A 20,384-nucleotide genomic window follows, 5' to 3' on the forward strand; every position below is an offset into this window, starting at 1 on the left:
TCTCCTCCTCTAATCACATCTCTGAGCTTACACCAGTGAATATAAGAACTAAAAAGCAATGACTGCTTCAATCAGGGACCACAGCAATGCCCTAAGACACAGGTAAAAGGTTCCACAGGTATATGTATACTCCCTGCCCCAATCTGCATAGGCCACTAAGGTGGCCTTCCCTTTTGCAGACTTCAGATTATCTTGGCAACCCACATCAAATTTCACTACATGCTACAAGAGGGAGAGATGTTACTCCTCTCCCTTTTCAGACTTCTCCAAGATCTCACACTGCTTTAGAACACACTGCTGTCTGGCAGATACAATGAGATTCTGCACAGTAATAATTATTTGTCCACCTTTTTTTTGGTCAAGATTAAGCTGTTCTTTCCTAATTCACATTGCTAAGATAAAATCCAACATTTAACCCTCAGGATGTGTTTTTACACGAGTGCTGCCATTTGTGATCTCATGACAAACCAGCTTCAATATCTCATACCACCAGTGCCTGAAAATGGTAACTACAGACTCAGGAAAGCACATTATTTAGTTCTGCTCCTCAAAATTGGTCTATTCATTTTTTAAAACACACGAGTGGAAAAAAGGCAAGTGCAATACACAGAATACATTAAATTATATGTACATACTTTTGTAATTGCTCCTGTCTGTGCTGTGTTCAGCCCGGTGTGACCAGCCATCTGTGGAGATACTTGGGTTAAAGTCTCTGCCAGCACACTGCCTGCATTCCCCTGCATGGCAGGGGCAGAATATTGCATTCCTGCTCCCCTTCCTCTTCCAGCTGCCCCAAGAGATCCATTCATTACCTGCCCTTGTCCTTGCTGAGGCTGATTCATTAAACTGTGACCAGAATTACTGTTGAGAAGGCTCTGGTGTGTCTGACTGAAATTAGTATTCATACATATTCCAGGTCCAGTCTGTGATGTTGCAGGGCTGCTCGTCACCATCCCCACTTGTTTTTGTGCTTGAGAGTTCAGTGTTTGTGATGCAGGTGTGGTAGGTCCAGAGGTGCTGGCAACTTGCTTTGCCAGGCCTGAAGCAGAAGAGTCGCCCTGGTTTAATGGGCTCTTACCCATAGCACCCAGATTACCGATACTCGCACTGTTCGGCTGCCCTTGCACTTGACTCCCGACTCCCTGCTGGACAGGGCTATTTGAGTTCACATTTCCAATTCCTGGGTTTAAGGAAGAGCCGCTGCCTCCCCTTAGAAGTTCAGAAAGTTGTTTGTGTTTGGAAGCTGCATCTGGAACGAGGTTCCCACTGCTATTTAAAAGGCCCAACTCGCCATTGGGGATCAGCTCATCAGGAAGATCGTTTTCCAAGTCAAACAAAGATCCAAAATCTGCAAGTTAAAACAGAAACACAAGTAAGGAAAACATAACAAGTAAGTGACTAAAACACTCGTCTCCAGTACTTTGCACTAGTCTGAAACAGTCGTGCATTAAGGCATATCTTCACCCAAGACAATCAATGGTGTCAGCAAGTGAGTGAGTCTCCCCATGACAGGAAGTGCAGAGCCCTTCAGAAAGCAGTCATTAATACTTACTACTTACGTACAGAAATAAAGGGTACAACGTGAGTCATTAAGTATCAGCTTTATTGCACAACTTGGCAAAACATTTTACCACGCTTAAGAAACCGAGGTGGCACAAATAGCGGCATCTAACCCAAGTCCCAAGTTTCTCGTGCTTAAGCCGAAAGAACAATACAGAAGTATCAAGGGAGGTTTTCTGATTGACTTATTCTCTCCAAACAGATATTACATCACGTTCTCTGGCCTCCTCAGTAATCCCAGGCCACTGCATTTCACCCCCAAATCCTACCACAACGCTGCCACTTGGGTTTGCATACGACCTTCCAGCAAGGCCTCAAAGCTTCACCAAAGGGAACTGCTGCTTCTTGGAAGTGTTGATCCCAGTCTCACACGTCGATGTGTTTGATATCAGTTTCTGAGTTCTTTCTGTTTGTTTGTATAAACCACGATACAATACATCTCCAAGGCTCCTGAATGACACGCTCAGCATGTTCCTCTCACAATGCCTCACTTCTCATACCCTCAACAGCTCAAATCAGGCAAATTGCTCTCTAAGTGCCCATCCCTCATTTACCATATCCCGTATTGACAGAGGTAATCCACATATGCTACAGATGGGCAAAATAAATCAATCAGGTCTTCATTACAGCCCTTGAAGGAGCTGCTCTGCCATGCGGCAACACCCAAAGTCATGAAAATACCCAAACAAACACCACACAACTCAAGTTGCTTTAGTTTGTTTAAAACAAGCAGCTCAAGTTCACCAAAGTGTTTTACTGCACGTTGTCAGCAGTGCCTGTGTAACCATGTTATTTCAGCTCACAGCTAAAATATGAAGTTATCTGATTGCTAAGTAGGTCCTTATTACACATGTGTAGACGTAAGAAGTGTATCCATCCACATTAATGAAGGAAACGCACAAGCAGGCGACCCAGCTCATCACAGTCTCTGCAAAGCTTCCCAATCTGAGGACATGTTCTAAAACAACCACTCATTACTATCATCTAACAGCACTGCACAAAGACTTCACGGCACCCCTCCAAAGCCAGCCCTGAGCAATCCTAGTCTGTCGCAACAGAACTAAACCAAAACATTCCCAGGTTAAACAGGAGTTATTTTCTAAAGATAGGGACTCCCTAATGCTGTATGATCTTAAAGTTCAACTCAATGCTCCGCCACGAGCAACCAGTGCATGGCTTAGGCTGCAGAACTGCCCTAAGAACACGTCACATGCATTGAGAAACCGAAACAGCAAAACTCGCAGCACATTTAACCTGTATCAAGAGGCCAGGAAGCCCTACTAATAACTTTCAGTCCATTGAAACACAGTGCATGCCATAAGTGCTCAAATTCCCAGCTTGTGAAAAAAGAACAAGTTTTTAGCTGAGCTGCAGAATGAGCACACAGCGACATCAACCATCACAGCCAATGTACACACAGGTCCAACTCCCATCTCTACTGAGCAGCATGTCCTTTACAGGACTGCCCTTGTGCCGAAGCTGACACGATGCCGTCCCTCCTGCTCCCTTCTAAGCAGGGAAGCAGCAAGCCAACATTTTCTGAAGCCAATTTTGTGCACTGAAGTATTCGTCCTCCCTTTCTTATGGAATTAACCCTTTGCTCCATCAGTTCTCCCTTTCCTCTTGCCTTTTGCAGGAGCTCCTGGAGCACTCCATCTCTTGGTGATCGCTTCACCACCTCTCCTTCTCTTTCACATACAGCTCTGTGACACTATTTACACCGCAGTCTGTGCCTCTTGCAGCGTATTTTATCCACCTTTCTTCTTACAAGCCAAAACAAATGTCAACCTCTCCCCCACAGCTGTGTCCCCAAGCCCCCCGGTGCCCACTCCCAGTGGCTCTGGCTGGGCTGTCCCTGCAGAGCAGCTCCATGGATGAGGACACAGCACTGAGGATCCAGGCAAGTTGGGCATCTTGAGTCTCATTTCTCCAGGCAGCCTGTGTAAACCCCACCGCAGCATTCCTACACTCTGCCGCAGTAAAACTGCTCCTGCTTCAGGAACAAAAGGTAGTTCATGTGAGTGCGCATGGCTGGGGGAGACAAGAACAAGATGTAAGACATCGGTATAGCTCAAAAAAAAAAGGAAGTTATTTTCCAGTCCCGTTTCCAAACTGAACACTGCTCTCCAGCATCCTATTTTTTTCATTTCTCTGCCTGGATGGCTCACCATGCAGTCAGAGCCAAGGGCTGGGAATGTTTTTGCAGCTTATGAGAAGAGTGAAGAAAGCATTTGGGAATACCGCCTCTTAAAAGCCGACACATTCTGCCCCTCCTCAGCTCCTGTAAGAGCTTCGTACGTTCATGTCAGGCACGGAAAGTTGACTGCAATGCCAGCAGGAAAACACAGAGCAGGTAAACAGCTTTGTATGGCAGCAGTGCAAAAACTCACTGTGTTCGGATGCTCAGGCAGGGATTAAGCGTTCTGCTTTTAAACTGCAGCCAGAACTGCATGCGCTACATCAACACGAGGTGCATTTTACAGCAGTTATACAACAGAAAACAAAAGTCTACTTAAGCATGTCCACAAATCTGTGAAGACAAGAGACCAACTCGGCAGTTACAGACACACGTATCTATGCACACAAACATTACACGACCCATTTCTGCAGCAGCCAAACGGGAACCAACCTCCAACACAAAGGCAGAAGGTTTCCCCCAACACAGAACCAAACCCACAGCCTTCAGGAGGGGAGGAGAAGCACTGAGCAGTTCAAACTCTACCACTTTCCTTTTCCAAACTGAGGACTCGCTGCTCTTTGAGCATCCATTTGCACACAGGAGATAACACGCTTGAGACACTCTCTCTCCTGATTTCAGTTTCATGGGCTGCAATGTTGTTTTGCTTTCCTAGACAGCACTTTCAGCAACCACTACAAAAATAAAGTAAGTTTCCTCCCAGACGTTTTCAGAAGCAGCCGCTCACATTCACAGGTACAACACTGTCATCCATGAACTACTTGCAACAGTTACCACATTCTTTCCTACAACACACAGCCCCTGAGTTCATTTCAGTGTCACCACTGTCCCCTCAGCTCTGCCTGGAGATGTGGCACATCCTGAAGTATCCCCTTCCCTGTTCTCTGTGTGGTATGTTTAAGATGTTAAAGCAGGTGCCCAGCTCAGTATCAGCTTCATGGCATAAGTTTTGCTTGCAACGTGACAGGGCATCCTCCCATGCACGGGGCTGCTGCTCAAGCTACACTGCATGTCCCAGCAGACAGGCTGTATTCTCACCATTCTGTTCCTTCCATGCCAGCAGAGCTGTTACATAGGGTGCAAACAAGCAGCAAAGCAGAGGAAAGCTCCTAAAAATCAGTTAAATTGGTTATTGGGACACACAAAACAGATCAAGAAGGGATCTTCTTGATCTGTTCAACTACCAGCTTAGAATCCAGCTCATTGCAAGAACAATGTAGTTTCAAACTCCTAGAGAAGTCTCTCCATCTGTTTTTGTAAGACTTCAGCAACTAAGTGACTTTTCAACCTGAGGCTCATTACACTAAGGGAACAAATCAAGAAGGTAATGAGAAATAATCTGCCCTCTGCTAAGCCTCTATGGCTCCTCCACCAGCACTCAGCTTCGGAACTGCTCCTGACAGCAGGGTGACGCCAGCCTGACTCCTTGGGACAGGACAAAATGCACGTGGCTGCATCCCCTAACCCACATCCAATGTGAGCAGCACCAAACAGCTGCCTGACATGGGACGTTCTGCTCTGCCCTGAAAAAGACAACAGTAGAAGTTGATAACTGAGTTCAATTCCTTGCCTCTTCCCACCTGCGAGCTGTGTATCACTGAGTCAGAAACCCAAGTCTGTCTTTGGTTGTACTTGTTCAAATCGTCGTCATCTTTTCCTGTTCACAATGAAGATACAATGTGTTAAAGGTCCCCAAAAACACAACGCTGGCTTCTGTCAGATCTGCTTTTATGTGGGGAAAAAAAAGGTCATCAATCACTCGAATGTTCCGCAATTAACACAAAGTAATACGTGAGAGCACATTAAATGTCCCTGGTACCAGAATTAACATACAGAAGAAAATACAAAGAAGCACATTGAGGTCAGTGGGTGCTTTATCTCTTCCCGGACAACAGAGGAGAAAAAGAACACACAGAAAAGAAAAATGAAACCACAAAAGCTGCGTGGCAGGAGAAACACATCGTGGGCCGTTCTGGAAGCATCGGATGGGAAACGATGGATCCACTGTGCTTCCCTCCAGTCCTGCACAGCCTCTCTGTAACTGTTCCTCCTCTTAATTGCTTCCCAAGGCGTCTCCACTGTTTTGACAGTGCCGCTATGGCAGCTCTCACCAGCAGCTTCAAATCCTCCCCAGTAGCACCAACAGCAGCACGTGAGCCATGGCAGCACACGCAGCTCTCAGGCTGCGCAGCACAGCCCGGCTCATCGAGCTGCCTTGCTGCAGGAGCTGAGCTGCAGGCAGGAGCTGCAGGAGCTGGCTTTGCTTTCAGAAAATCACCCTGGTGAAGATTCAATATTTTAGGGTTCTCAAAGCATATTAATGGAATTGAGGTCTCGCTTTTTCATCCTACCACAAACGCGTGCATCTTTCCCGGCATCCTATTTAACAGCTGAGAAGATGTTGAAGTTTGAGGTGACCATTTAAAGCAAAATCACGTGAGAAGGCAGTCATAAGCAGCAGGCACTTGCTTAAAGCAGCACAAAACACCGTCAGCATTGGGGATGCCCTCAGCCATCCCACACCATGACGGATCCACTGCTGTGCCCCCCTCACTGCACAGCACGACAGCTCCCCATGATGCACGTTATCTCGACAGTGGCTGTGCCATTCCCTGCCTACCGGCTGCTTATCAAAGACACGGGTCGACATGAGGTGCTGCACATTTTAAATGGCTCCATCCTCCTCAGTGTGAGTGATGGCACCGGCAGGGAGAGCTCCGGCCTTCTATCAGCGCATGGAAGCGCTCACCTGTGTGCAGGGCTGTCACACAGCAGGTCTATCTACCAGGAACAGAACAGCGAGGATTAACGTGCACTTACAAGTGGAGTTAAGAAACAAAAAGAATTAAAAGCTGGGCAAAAATATAGTAAAAAAGCAACTTTTGCATCTCCTTCATGATCTGCAGCAGTGATGTTTCCTTTCATGCCCTTTTTCCCTGCCTACTTCTGGGACCAAACGATGAGGGAGAGCAGCCTGACAGCAATTGCAATGAGGCACAAAGCACACATCACAAAACACACCAAATGCACAGAAGGAACCAACAGCACGCAGCCACGTGAAACTTTTCTTTCTAGAATACATCTGACTCTTAAAGCTTCCAACTACAAGCGACTGAACACAACCGGCATCTGCTCCAATCTGCCTCACTGCAAAGCACTGATTGCAGCGAGCAGAGGCTGTTCTGAATCCCTCTCATTAACACCTTCCTTAAGGAGTCCGTGAAACTTAGGAAACAGCATTGCAGCCACCACAGCACAGATGGACATGTGAGATTTCCAGCTTTCTTTGCCCCATTAGATAAAACTACGACACAAAAGTCAGGTCACCTGCACGGCAACACCCACTGCAGCACCCATCACATAGGGACAGGGCAATAGGGACAGCACACAGGCAGGGCTGCAGCCTGCAATGGTGTGACATTGGAGTTCCTATGGACAGCACAACATTCCCAGCGAGCTCCCACAGCTGCAGGGATACCCTCAGAGAAGCAATTACGTACGTGGATATGAACACAGATGCAAATCAATGGCAACAGACCTACCCAAATAATGGTTAAGACTTCACTTCTCAGTGAAGATTTTGAAGAGCGTGTGTGTCCGGGTTAAAGATTGAGATTCCGAGCTCTCAGTGGCTGATTTAGCACTGATAATAAAGTTGCAGATCCCTTCTGATTCACACCCCGACTCTACGCAATAGTATTTGTTGAGACATCCCTATTGAAGCCAGCGTTCCAAATACAAGCATTAGGTTCTCTCTGCATCTCAGACATCTGAGAAGACAGATGGAAAACAGAACATATGTTAAAAAGGGGGGATTTACAAAGCAAAAATTCTTGAGAGTGTAAACCAAATTAGGATGGAAGTGTCGGATTTCTAAGTCGTCCCACATGTTTTCTCATTGCAGAAGGACCAACTGCGGGATCTTTCCAATCCCGCGTTCTCAGACAGCGCTGCAATAACACAGCACAGCTGCTGCACGTGTTGTTCTGTGAGCAGGTAACGGCAGAGAGCAGAACCTCCACTGCAAGCAGACCCCAACAAGAGGGGAATTGCTGCATGTGAAGTTACAGGCACAAGATCTGAACGCGGTGCATTGCTGTGGATATAACCAGCAGGGCTGGACTGGAGTCGTGACTTCCAGGAACACCTGGATGGAACAGAAAGTGAATAACCTGCACCAGAGAGCTGGGAGTTATCTCACAGATCTTCACGGTCCAGCGGGGCTGACCCCGAATGCTGCTTTATTTCCTTATTTCTGGCGTTGGCCCAGCAGCTCCAGCAGCTCTACAGCCACCGGCCGAGGCAGCACGTTCAGTTGTGGTGTTAATTTCAAGGTGTTTAAAGAAAAAGAGAAAAGAACCAACATCATAAAACCCCAGGTGCATACACAGCTATCACTCTAAGTATGAAATGGAAGAGAAAAAGCATGGGGGGGATGACCATAACGCTACAGACTGCTACATCAAACCAGCCCGGTGTGTTATGTGCTCTGCTCCTGCACCTCGTGCACATGTTGGTGTCAAACTCCTCGGACACACGTAGATGGCAGCGGTACAGCAAGGTGCTGTGAGCGGGGTCGGTGCCTCGGGGGAGCAGAGGAACCAATGTCCAACATGACGCTGTGCTGGCACAGATGACAACAGCCAGAGCGGAGTTAAACCGCTCGGGTGCAAAACACCCACCCCGTGTCGGAGTTGGGATCCACCATTACACACAGCGGGCAAGTCCCGAGTACCGACACAGCCATAAAGCACCGGGCTGTACGAGTCCCATCGACAGCGCCAGCACCACGAGACAAAGGGAAACCCCATGAAATAATCACGGCTACGAGCGGGCGACGAGAAAACACTTCTTTCCAACCCGAGTGTGCTCGCTGCCCGGGGTTCCTCTGTTCCTCTGTTCCTCTCCTCCTTATCCCCGCTAGTGACGGACAAGCACCGCGTTACCGAAGCGCTTCTCGCTGTTCCACGGCGCTGACGCCAAACTTTCGCACGCAACGCGACCCGGAGGCCTGCACTAAACTTTCCGGCTACGCAGCACCGCGCGGCTGGGAGGTGTAATGTGTAATGCAGGCCGGGCCCGGAGACGCCTCGGTGTCGTACAGCCGGCACGGATCGTCCTCCCAAGCTCCGGCCCGGCCTCACGATCGCGGTTCAGGCCTCAACCCGGCCCCGCCGCTCGGTGCCCAGCGCTCCCCGGTCCCGCCCGCACCCGGCCCCGCCCGCACCCCCCCCCTTCGCCGCCGTCCTCGCCCCGCGGCCTCACCTGTGCTATCGCTGGCGGAGAAGCCCGGCGAGTTGAGCTTGGCTCGCTTGGGGTTGGGCGGCCCGTCCAGTAAGTTCTCCGCCATGCTTTAACCGCTCGCGGCCCGTCCGAGGCGCTCGGGCGCTCCCGGAGCTCGGCGAGAAGGGAAGGAGGAGGAAACCGAACAACAGCGCCGCTCAGTGCCCGGCCGGCGGCGGCCCCCTCCGCTCCCCCATGGCCGGGGCCGCCGCCGCAGCAGGCCGCAGGGAGGAGGGCTCGGGGCGGGCTGGGGGGAAGAGCCCAAGCGCCCCCTCCCTGCCGGCTCCTCCCGGCCGCTCCCCCGCCCTGCCGCCGCGGTGCCCGGATGGCGGGTCCGGCGCTCACTCGGGGAGCATAGCCGGCCCCCCCGGCTCCGCCGCTCCGAGCTCCGTCCCCTCCCCTCCGCGCCGGGGGGTTGGAGGGGGGGGGGTGCGGGGGAACGCTCGGCCTCGGCCCCCGCCCGCCGCCCCTCACCCCAGCGGGGCGAACCGAGGCCGAGGAGGGCGGGGGTGGAGGGGGGTGAGAGAGAGAGGGAGGGGGGGGGGGGGGGAAGGAGGGAGGGGGGAAAAAAAAAAATTAAAAAAAAAAATTAAAAAAAAAATCAGGAAAAAAAAACAAAAAAAAACCAAAAAAACCCAAAAACCACAAAAAACGCCCCAAAACAATGAGCCCGCCGCCGCCGCTCCCGGTCCCGCTGGCGGCGCCCGTTCGGCCCCGGCCGGCGCTGCCCCGCCGCCCCGAGCCCCGCTGCCCGTTGGCGGCGCTCCGCGCGGCTGCCCCGTGTCCCCGCGGGCGGACCCCGCTGCCCCGGCCCGGCCCGGCCCGGCCCCGCTCCGCTCGCGCCGCGCTCCGGCTCCGCGACAAGATGGCGGCTGTTGATTCCTCAATTAAAAAAAAAAGTTTTTTTTTCTCTTCTCTTTTCCAGAGCCCGTGGGGGCGGGAACGGGGCGGGCACTGCGCGCTGCGTCACCGCGTACCGGGACCGCCCCCCGCCCCCGCCGGAAAGGAGCGAGCGGAGCCGGAAAGAGCCGAGATCGTCCTCACTTGATCCGCCGCGTCCGCGGGGCCCACGGCCTCGGTTCCTATGGGCTCCTATGGGCTCCTATGGGCTCCTATGGGTTCCTATGGGCTCCTATGGGCTCCTCCCGGCTCCTATGGGTTCCTATGGGCTCCTATGGGCTCCTATGGGCTCCTATGGGCTCCTATGGGCTCCTATGGGCTCCTATGGGTTCCTATGGGCTCCTATGGGTTCCTGTGGGTTCCTATGGGCTCCTATGGGTTCCTATGGGCTCCTATGGGCTCCCCTCTGTTCCTATGGGCTCCTATGGGCTCCCCTCTGTTCCTATGGGCTCCTATGGGCTCCCCTCTGTTCCTATGGGCTCCTCTCGGCGTCCCTCGCTGTGACCCGGTGTCGTTCGGCTCCGCCGCTGCCGCCCCTGGCTGTGTCCGTCAGTCCCGTTCCCGCAGTCCCTCCGTTCTCCCCCCTCAGTCCCTCATACCGTCAGCTCAGCCCCACGTGCTGCACATCTCGTTGTCCCCCTGCAGTGCCCGGCTCCCCTTGGCTTATCTTCAACCCATCCTCCCCCTGTGCCTCCCACTGATCTGTGACCCCCTGGGGCAGCCCCTGGTTCTCTGTCAGAGCACCCACTCCAGGTGGTGACCCCAGGCCTGCACTCAGCACCCTGCACTGAGACCCTGCACAAGGCCATGGCCATACACAGGGGTTCCTTCCTGCAGATCCAAGGTGCTCAGCCCTCTGCCATCACAGCCATACACAAGGGCTGCTCTCAGGCACCGCAGCCACGGCGCCAGGAGGCTCCTGGCTTCAGAAACACCTGCATTCTGTCTAGACAGACATCCCTGGACAAAACAGGTTTGTAGGACCAGAGCTCATGTGCTTCAGCGCATTTCCATACTGGTTCCCAACCTGAGAAGCAGGTCCTATAAGCCCCGGTGACGTGCCATGCCAAGGCAGCACAGCGCCTCGTACCCAAACTAGATGCTCGGGGCTGTTTTCAGCATCAATATATCGACGTGTCCCCAAAGACCACACAGCAGTGGAGGACAGAATGAAGGAGGGCACGGATACAGCGCTGAGGATGCTGATGAAATCCATGAGCTGGGCCAGATCAATCAACACCTCTGCATTGGTTTAAAGGAGATCTATAATGATACCTTTTTGTTTACGGCTCAGCTCCTATTCATCACATTTACTTCTGTATTTCCATGCGTTTCATTACATTTACTTGCAAATTCCGTATTTATTTACATGGTGCCTGTCCATGCATAAAGTCAGGATGGGGACTTAGTGGGGACAGATGTGTGTGGACACCCAGCTTACCTGCAGGAAGGTGTTTGTGCTGCCTGGCTATGGGCTACATGCTGGTGTTGTACCAGTACTATAGATCTGGATGTCCAGCTGCTGCAAAGGGGCACCACCATCACTACCACCACCACAACTATAAGCACAGCTTGTGTATCAATGTGCCTGCCAGGCTGAGAGTCCTGGGGAGCGTAAGGAGGTGCTTTGGAGGGAGGGAATCCCATATCCCAGGGCAGCAGAGGAGGGAGACGATCCTATTGCTGCTGTGTTCAGGTCTGCTTAGGGTGGCCCCAACTGCCTCCTGCCATGGGATCACAATAGCATGGCGTACATGAAAGGCCTTGACCCTTAACCACAGCTACCCCTAGAAATAGGGCTATGATTACTTGCCCAGCAGGCTGCCCAAATAGTATAGGAGGACTCAGGGGAAGAAAGGTTCTTCGGAGCACACGGATGAGCCCTGACACTGCAAACTCACACCCAGTCCTACCAGTTGTGGCTCCCTGCTCCCTGCTCCTACAGCTGAGAATGAAGCACGGATTCCTGAGGACTTCACAGGTGGTGTTTGGGAGCAGGTGCTTCATGGATATCCCCTTTATTCAGGGACTAGTTCCAAGAGAAACTGCATAATAAACTCTGCGCTGCTGCAGCCCATTTCCAGACTTCCCGTCTCCAAAACTAAGCTGCTTGAAGACACAGTGCCTGCGATCCCATCTTCCTGCCCATAGCCAAAATAGGGAAGTATCACTGCTACAGCAGGTGACCCGAGATCCTTAGAGCCAAACAATTAACAGTGTCTGAGTAACTGCTGAGGAGCTCAGCTCTGTAACTTGTAATTGCTGTGGTATCAGGACAGTTCTCAGAATGAAACAGCCCGTTATTCCTGGCAGTGTTACATCTCAGCATTCTGTTGCCTTACCTGCTGTGTTTGCTGCCCAATGGATCTGTCCCAACACACAGAAAGCCCAGCATCCCCCATCTCCCCTCCTCCCAGCTGCTGAAGGAGGTGCTGCCCGTCTTCCCCAAGCACATCTACCTGCATAGACACCACCAACTGTGGAGCAGCTCCATGCGATGGAACTTCTTTCTGGCTCTGATGTTTGCACTGCAAACCCTCCGTCAGGCTCTGCCCAAGGAATTCACATCCCAAAATCTGCTTCCTTCATCTTCTGTAGAAGAAAATATCTGCAGGTTGCAAGCCCTGCTTCCAAGGTGCCATCCAGTAATATCATGCTGTTAAGTATCAGCCAGACGCTACCCTTGGCTGTAGGCATATAAATACATTTCAAAGCAATACAATCAATTCAAAGTGTTTAATAGAGTCATGTGGGGATGGGATGTAAACCCGGGCATTGCTGTGAGCTGCTCAGAGTTCTGCCCATCACCTGCCAAGAGCCCTGGTGTGATTCCAGCGCAGAGGAACCATCCGTTTAACAAGTGCAGACCTCACAGGAGTGCAAACAACAGCTCAGGATGTCGCTCAGTCTTCTGTCACCAACACAAACAAGTCCCTCCCTAGGAGTGGTCCTTTCTTCTCACATCACAAACGTGAAGCCCTTCTGCTGCCGCTGGCCTGTAATTTGGCCGTGCCTAACAAACTGTTATGAAAAATGCATATAAATCTGTCTTTAGGTTCTTATTCTGGGTCGCTGCTCTCAGAAATCCTGGTTTGCGCTGTCTGAGAGACAATAGTCCATTTGCTTTTTGACAAAATAAATCACTTTTAAGTCAATGTGCAATGAAAAGTAGCTGTCTTTGGGCTCTGCCGCACTACAGCTTTGTTTGCCTGCCACCAGCTCTCGCCCAGCTTCCCAACCCATCTGAAAATCATATTTCTGCCCTTAACGCAGTCATCTGTGTAATCTCAGCAAGTTCCGTGTCTGCCAGCTTCCTCTTTGCAGTTGCTATTAGTGGTTTATGTGTGGCTGAAGCCACACGGGCCAAAATAACGACATGGAACCCTTTTTTTCCCTGCTGATAACAGCGATGGATCCCTTCCTTGAGCACATTGAAGCCCAGGGGCCCTCAGGTGCACTTGGCCATTCAAGATGGATGATTTCAGAAGGTTTTTCTTCCCTTCTCTCTGCCACAAGGACTCCACCTTTCCCACCACAGCTGATGCCTCGACCCACCACCTCTCTGGGCAACCTGTGCCAGTGCTTCACCACCCGTATTGTAGAGATCTTCTTCCTTATATCCATCATAAATCTCCTCTCTTTTAGGTTGAAACCATTCCCCCTTCTATCACAGCAGGCCCTGCTGAAGAGTCTTGCCCTCCTTGTGTTCTAGCTGACAACCCTTCTTTTCTGCTGCAAAAAATATGGGATGGTCCCATGAAAACTCCACCTGAGCCCTTGTTCTCACCACCATCCCACCAGTCACCTGTGTGCAGAACTCCATGGAGCCTCAGCCCTCCGAGCAGGGCCTGGCTGCTCTCCTGTCACAGAGGGAAGGGCCCCCCAGGACCAGGAAGCCTTCCTGGGCTGGCGCTCTGCAAAACTGTCCTGCTGAACCAGTTCCAATTTGTATAAAATCCTTCAATATTCATCAAGGCACGGAACCCATGGAGCTGGGTCGACAAGGTGAATACATTAACCACCTGTTTGTTCCCCCAGCCTGCTCTTCCTCCAGCACAAAGCTTCTTTCCCTGTTTTAGACCCCCAAAAAAGCAGCTTATTTCCCTCTGACCTGACCACCACCCAGGTTCCCCCCATGTATGGCAGGGCCAAACCCAACCCCGCTCTGCCCACTCAGCCCTTCACTTCTCCCAAACACAGACTGAGGCTTTCAGCAGAAATCACCTTTGGCTGTGGATCTGCACAGTGTGTGAGGAACGGGCTCAGACAAACACAGAAATAATTGCCATTATTGCTTATAGCTCAGGTTAATGGGATCGGAGCGGGGCAGCAAAGCCAACTGCAGCGGTGTGATAACCAGCACTGGAAAATCCTGGGTAATTTCCATTGGAAAACCTGTGTGAGAGCATCTCGGATGAGGTTCTCTGTAGCTTTCAAGGTTATCAGGAGAAACGATCGCCTTCTGAGCGGCGATGTCCCATCCTGTGACATTAATGGCAGGGAAATTTAAAGCTAAAGGAATCTCTCGGCACAATGTGTCATTTGCCTGGGGAAATTAGTTTCAGAAAGGAGCAGAAAGTTAAATACTATTGCTGGGCTTAAAATGAAGGCGAGTAATTTTATAGCCAAAATAATGTTTTTCTATGATAAATTATGTAGAAGGCAAAAGTAATAAAATGTTGTGCTCCAGGGGGTAACGCCAGCCCGGTAAAGGTCAGGAAGTGCTTTTAATGCACACGCGCATCGCCGTGCATTAGTCCTGATGCATTTTAATTGGTGTGGATTTCGTGCCCTTGATTGGACACACCTGGAACTCCTCGAGGCCCAGCTCTTTGCTGACTGCACCAGGAGCCAGCGGCCCTATGGGATGGTGATACACCCTGGGCTTTTTGGAGGAAAGAAGCTTCATCCTCCTCCTCTCTAGGTCTGAAAGTGGCTGCCCTCAAGACATGGCCTTGGTATTCTCCTCATCATCAATGCTTCAAATCTCTGCTTCTTTTAGAGCAAAGGTCCCATCTCCTCCTTCTACACCAGTGACCTCCCGCTGCAACACCGGGACACCTCTCTACCTTTGGTGATGAATTTAAACCATTGGCTGCCCACACTCAGAGCATCAAGCCCCACTCCTGGCTTTGTATTTCCCTGCGTTCCAGCTGACACCAACAGATGAGCTCTTGGTGAGGCACCCAGAAACTGAATTAAAACGTGTGCTGGTGGCTCCTGGTCACAGCCCTGGAAGCACAGTTATGGTCAGAGCTGCTCTCCAGTTGCTGTACGCCCGCTCTCCCCATATCCTCTGCTTGTTTTTTCCTTCACATTTCAGAGGACACGTTTCATTTTTCCTGCTTTTCTTTATGGCTGCAAAGAATCGTTGTGTTCCCTGTGACGACAGCTGCGCATCTCACACATTGGGATGGCTGCATCCGATGGCTTTAAAAACAGCTTTGGTTCATCCACTGCCTGGGCTCCATCCGAGGCTCATGAGGCTGATGCACGTCGGAGCTGCTGACACACAGCACGAAACACACAAGCCCTAAAGGACCTAAAATTACCTCCTGTTATCTTCTGACAACGTCTCCGCCCTCCGTTCAGAACGACAACTTTTGGCAACGACGGGAAAACAGAAATGACAGATGGTGACAAAATCTGGTCCACAAACACGGCAGTAGGCAATAGAATGAGCGTCACCCACCCTCCCACTTGTGCTCATCGCTGCTTTTGAGCCGCCGGCGTTGTTACGACACACAGCACGGCCCCAGAGCACCATCCCTGTTATGCCATGGGATGAACACCAGCCATAGGGCTGGGGCCTTTCGCAGGCACCCACAGGGTCAGATCAGCAGCCTTTTAGAGCCATCCATCCAGGCTCATTGTAGACACCATCTTGAGTCACTGCTCAGCCTCCCTCCTTTCCCTTGCTCTTAGTAAGACCAGTTTAACACTCACTGCTGGTGTCCATGCAAACCATCACGCTCACGGCCTGTCTGTTGGCTGCAGACAGCACTGCACGTTTCCAATGGGAATCGTGGGATGAAGACCATAGAATCGTGAAAGCACAGAATCATCTGGGTTGGAAAAACCCACCAGGATCACCAAATCCAACCAGCCACCTGACCTACAGAGCACCACATCCACAGCTCTCTGAAATACCTCCAGGGTTGGGGACATTGGGACCAAGAGCCTCCTGCCCAGCCAGGCTCTGCCCGTGTTCCCAGCCCGGGCTCTGCCTGCCCGCTGGACATGCTCAAAGTTCACAGTGCTATAAATACCCCACGCAGGGCTTGGCAGGGCTGCCTGGCCGGGGGGGTGAGCATTAACGGCTGCTAAACCGGGGTTTAATTGCAATTAACCCTTTGGTTGCGTGGCTCCCCATAGGCAGACGGAGATAAGAGGAAGCCTCTGATTCCAAGCTGTTTCTAAAGCTAGAAGACTGCAGCAGGCTCTTACATTGGGTCAGTTCCTGCTGGAAGCTGCCCAGGGCTCCTTTCCCCCCAGTAGCATTGGGGACATGCAGGCTTTGGCCCTGCTGGGGGCACCAGGTGGTGAGGTTGGGGTCTGCCCTATGGGATGGTGATACGAGGCCAGCACCAGTCACATCCACAGGGCTGGGGGTGACCATTTGGTGCATGCATGGGTTCAAGTTCTTGTCCACAAAGACACAGAGACCCAGTGGGGTCAGGGCGTGGGTCTGAGCCCTCCTTCCAGCCGGCTGCATGGGGACAGCACTGACAAAGCCACATTCTCACCTTCAAAACTTCACTTTTTGGGAACCTTTGGACCAAGCATCGGTGCTGTCACTGCACAGCTCTGCTCAGCTCCCTCAGCTGAATGCCTCCTCGCTGCCATCAGCTGCAATGCCAGGCACTTACTTGGCCAGGTTTGGGTTGTAGCTGCTGCCACCAGCACCGATGGGTGCCTGGCAGGGTGCTGTGGGGCCCCGGCCGTGCCCAGCTCTGCTCCCCGGGGCGGCACTAGGGGGAGGTAAAGGCCGGGACATGCGGGTGCTGCTGGCACCGTGTCCCCACGTCCCCGTGTCCCCAGAGCCACCCTGCCCTGAGCTGCTGCCATCTGTGGGCTGCAGTCCCTCAGCTCAGCAGCACCTGCCCCAGTGCTTTAGGAATTGAGCCCGGGGCTGTTTTACCTTCCTGCTGCAGGTGGCACAGGGGCTCCAAAAACACCCCCTGAGGAAGGAAAGCAACGCACACAAAGCCATCAACCAAAGTGCTGCGGGTAAAAAAGGCAAAACTCATCCATTCTGCAGGAGAGGCTGGGAGCCCCGTGGCACACGTCCTGCTCTAACACAAGATACAGAGCTGTAACCACACACCGTGTCGGTAAAGCTCTACGCGCTGCCTGTGTTGCCAACCACAGATCAGCGCCCCTTGCTCTGCACATCCCTGAGCCCTGCAGACTCCACTCCCACCCCACCAACAGGCCCCAAAGCCGCAGTCTCTCTCTCCCCGCTGCCCCCAGCTGGGTCCTGCAGAAGGGTTGAACTCACGGCCTGCCTCGGTCCCAGAAAACGGCCCCATTCCTGCGGGATGGGAAACGCACACGGAGCTTCTGCCCACCCACCCACAGGGACGGACCTTTGGCTGTGGGTCCTTCCACCTGGCAGCTCTGCCCACCCCGCAGCCACATCTCCGTGCTGCTCCGTGCCCATCACCCTGAGCACGCCGCACCATCAGCCCTTGTTAACATACAAAACTTTCCAGCTTTCCAGCTCTCAGCGGTTCCTCAACAGCCGGTTCCTAAACTGTGCTGCAGGAGAGCAGGGAGCCGCGGCAGCCAGGAACCCGATCGCGACGCTGGCGCTGACCCAGGGAGGCTGCACGCACAACGGGCAGCGGATCCGGGACGGGTGACACCCGAACCACTGCGGGAACAACGTGTCTCTGCCATGGGGAGCTGGCAGGGCTGGGATGGAGCTGTGCTGGCAGCGCTATGCGGAGCAGCTCCGGCTCTCCAGCCGCGTGTGCTCGCGGTGCAGCGATGCGATGCCGTCCCCGGGCCGGGCAGCCTCGATTGCAAAGCATATGCAGGACAGATGGAAATGAGGCTTATCAGATAGTTAAGCATGGTAATGAAGGTCATTTGCATCGAGCTCTTAAATTCCCATAAACTCCGCGAAGCTGGGAAATGAGAATCGCTGCTCGACGCCACGAAGCGACCGAACTTCGTTACCGAAAGCCAAGCAATGATTAACCAGTGAGAACAAAAGCCCGTTGCGTTCCCAGGCCGGGCGCATCCTTGGCCGGACCCCCGGCACGTGGGGCGGCCCCGAGCAGCCTTCATTGAATACAAAGAGCTGGTGGGACTTTGGCCAGAGCGACGCGTTATGAAACGGGGCAGAGCGGGGAAAGCAACGCTCCATGGGGAGAGCTGGTCCCGGAGATGGGAGGGGAGCTCCTGCAACAAATGGACACCAGCCCCTGGGCTGTCGGGCTGCGGGTTTATGGGCTGGGGAGAAGCCAACAGCAGCCAAGATCCTTAACAACATTTGTGTCCTATGTGTCCTTCACTGTGACTTAAAGCAGAGAAAGAGGAAACCCAAAAATGGGGCAATGCTGGGAGAACATGGAAAGCCATTCCAGGCAGACCTGGAAAGAAAACAAAAAGAGGAGCTTTATTTGCAATACTGCCATCAGGTTTATTCAAAACCATCCCTTGGCAGTCCGCAACATCACGACCTGCAGCAGAAATCCAGCAGGCAGCACCTGAGCAGCTCTCAGCCCCAGCAGCAGGATGACAGCCAGGAACACCCGGGCACACAAACAGGCTCTGGTGGAACAGCGCTGCTGCCCAGTGGTTGTACTGAGTGTGCTCTGTTACTTACCACAGCTTTGGGAAATAGGGCTGAAAGCACAGGAAAGAGCAACACATCAGCACTCACAGGAGAGCCAGACATCACTCCTCTATGGCTCCAGGTCAAAGCTGGCAGCAATGTGGGCTCAATGCTCCAAGATCTGAGGGGAGGGTCCAGCACAGCCCCAGCACAGAGGTAGGAACAGGGATGTGGTTACAGAGATGGGGGTCTGTGCTCAGCAGCACCAGGATGGAGCAGAGCAGTGGGGCTCCATGGGATCCCGAGGACGCCTCCAATCCTCCAGGCCAAGCAATGCACAGTCCTCCAGCAAACCACAGCAGTGGCAGCGGTGCTGAAGCAAAATCAAAACAGCCAACAAGCTTCAAGTTGACAAAATGTATTGTGGGTATCTCGGCTTTTCTACATGGAAGGTGGCATGAAATGACCTGCGATACAGCAGAACAGTTTAATATACAATTGAGTACAGATCGGCAGCAACGAGTCGGAGGTAAGATGTGGTTCTCTATGTACACGGGGAGCTCCGACTGGCTCCATTGCTGCAGGTGGGGACGGTGCTGCTGAGAGCCACAGGGCTGCGAGGTGTGGGAATATGGAGATGCAGCAAAGAAACGACCACCAGCCAACACGGCTGCTTCTAAACATGGCTATGATTCCATTTTCCCTATGCAATTCCACATTCCACTGCAGTGTCACAGCAAGCACAGCCCTCACTCACACTGCTGGTACCGCAGGTAGCCAGTCAGGCTCCCACATCCTGCACCAACCTCAGGCTGTGCTTCAGCAATGGGAAAGCCATCCAGCAACCACACTATGCCAACATTCTATAGCACCCAACTCACCGACTGCACATCCCAAAGGCAGACCCAACACCCTGTGTGGCACCAGCCAGACCCCGCTGTGCTCACACACCATTTCCTGCTCCAAAATGAAGCAGAATCTCTCTTGTTTTTTTGCTCAGCCACCCTGATCCCTGCTGGTCATCACCCACCAGAGCAACCCTGAGCCCTTCTGTTGGGAGATGCAGACAGGGGCAGTGGAAGCAGCTCAGGTGCTGAGGAGCAAACAGTGCTCAGCCATCACACAGCACAGAATTGGGGTCCTCACACAGGACAGGGATGCAGCATGGGAGCAAACCTCACCGGGCAGAGCTCTCTGTGCAACCAAGGGAAAAAAAGAGAAAAGGGGTTGGAATGACCTCGAGATCCCCAATGTAACACCAGAAGGCAGTGAGCAATTGTGCAGTAAGGAAAGAAATACTGATAAACACTCAGCTGGAACGAGAATCCTAGAAATGGTTCCAAGAATGCATTTCTTCAGATGCAAGAGGTATTTATAGAGTTTTAGGACCTGAAAGGTGGAAGTGCAACCAGCTGCGGGTGGATTTAGGCTGGGGAGAAGGAAGGCTGCTGTGCAACCTCGTGTTACTACCAACTTGATAGTGCTGCTTGGCTGAAACAGCCCCAAAAGAGGCTGCGAGAAAAGAGTAGGGGGTGATGTGCACCCCTGGGATGTGTATGCTGGGAAGTGGTGCTTCTCAGCTCACCCAAGGGCTCTGCCCTATTCCTGCCCCCAGCAGGGAGCACACGCTGTCCTACACCCCACTGCAGGAGCGCAGTG

General features: G+C 52.4%; 1 protein-coding gene across 16 annotated transcripts in view; it reads right to left on the reverse strand.

The window, feature by feature from the left end:
- The window catches only part of CREBBP (CREB binding lysine acetyltransferase), a 65,303-nt gene extending 55,415 nt beyond the window's left edge, over positions 1–9,888 (reverse strand). For 12 of the 16 annotated variants that reach the window (XM_085514777.1, XM_085514783.1, XM_085514778.1 and 9 more), the window contains exons 1-2: positions 9,023–9,888; positions 636–1,348 (exon numbers count right to left, since the gene is read on the reverse strand). In XM_085514777.1, the coding sequence (XP_085370903.1) occupies positions 636–1,348; positions 9,023–9,107 (798 nt within the window). In that variant the 5' untranslated portion in view covers positions 9,108–9,888. The remainder of the gene's footprint in view (positions 1–635; positions 1,349–9,022) is intronic. The other 4 variants (XM_085514779.1, XM_085514785.1, XM_085514784.1 and 1 more) reach the window with 1 other exon arrangement.
- Between the last annotated feature and the right edge of the window lie 10,496 nt (positions 9,889–20,384).

The sequence above is a fragment of the Coturnix japonica genome, chromosome 13 (genome assembly GCF_054131305.1).
Source record: "Coturnix japonica strain WE chromosome 13, WE-NBRP24, whole genome shotgun sequence".
Taxonomy (NCBI): domain Eukaryota; kingdom Metazoa; phylum Chordata; class Aves; order Galliformes; family Phasianidae; genus Coturnix; species Coturnix japonica.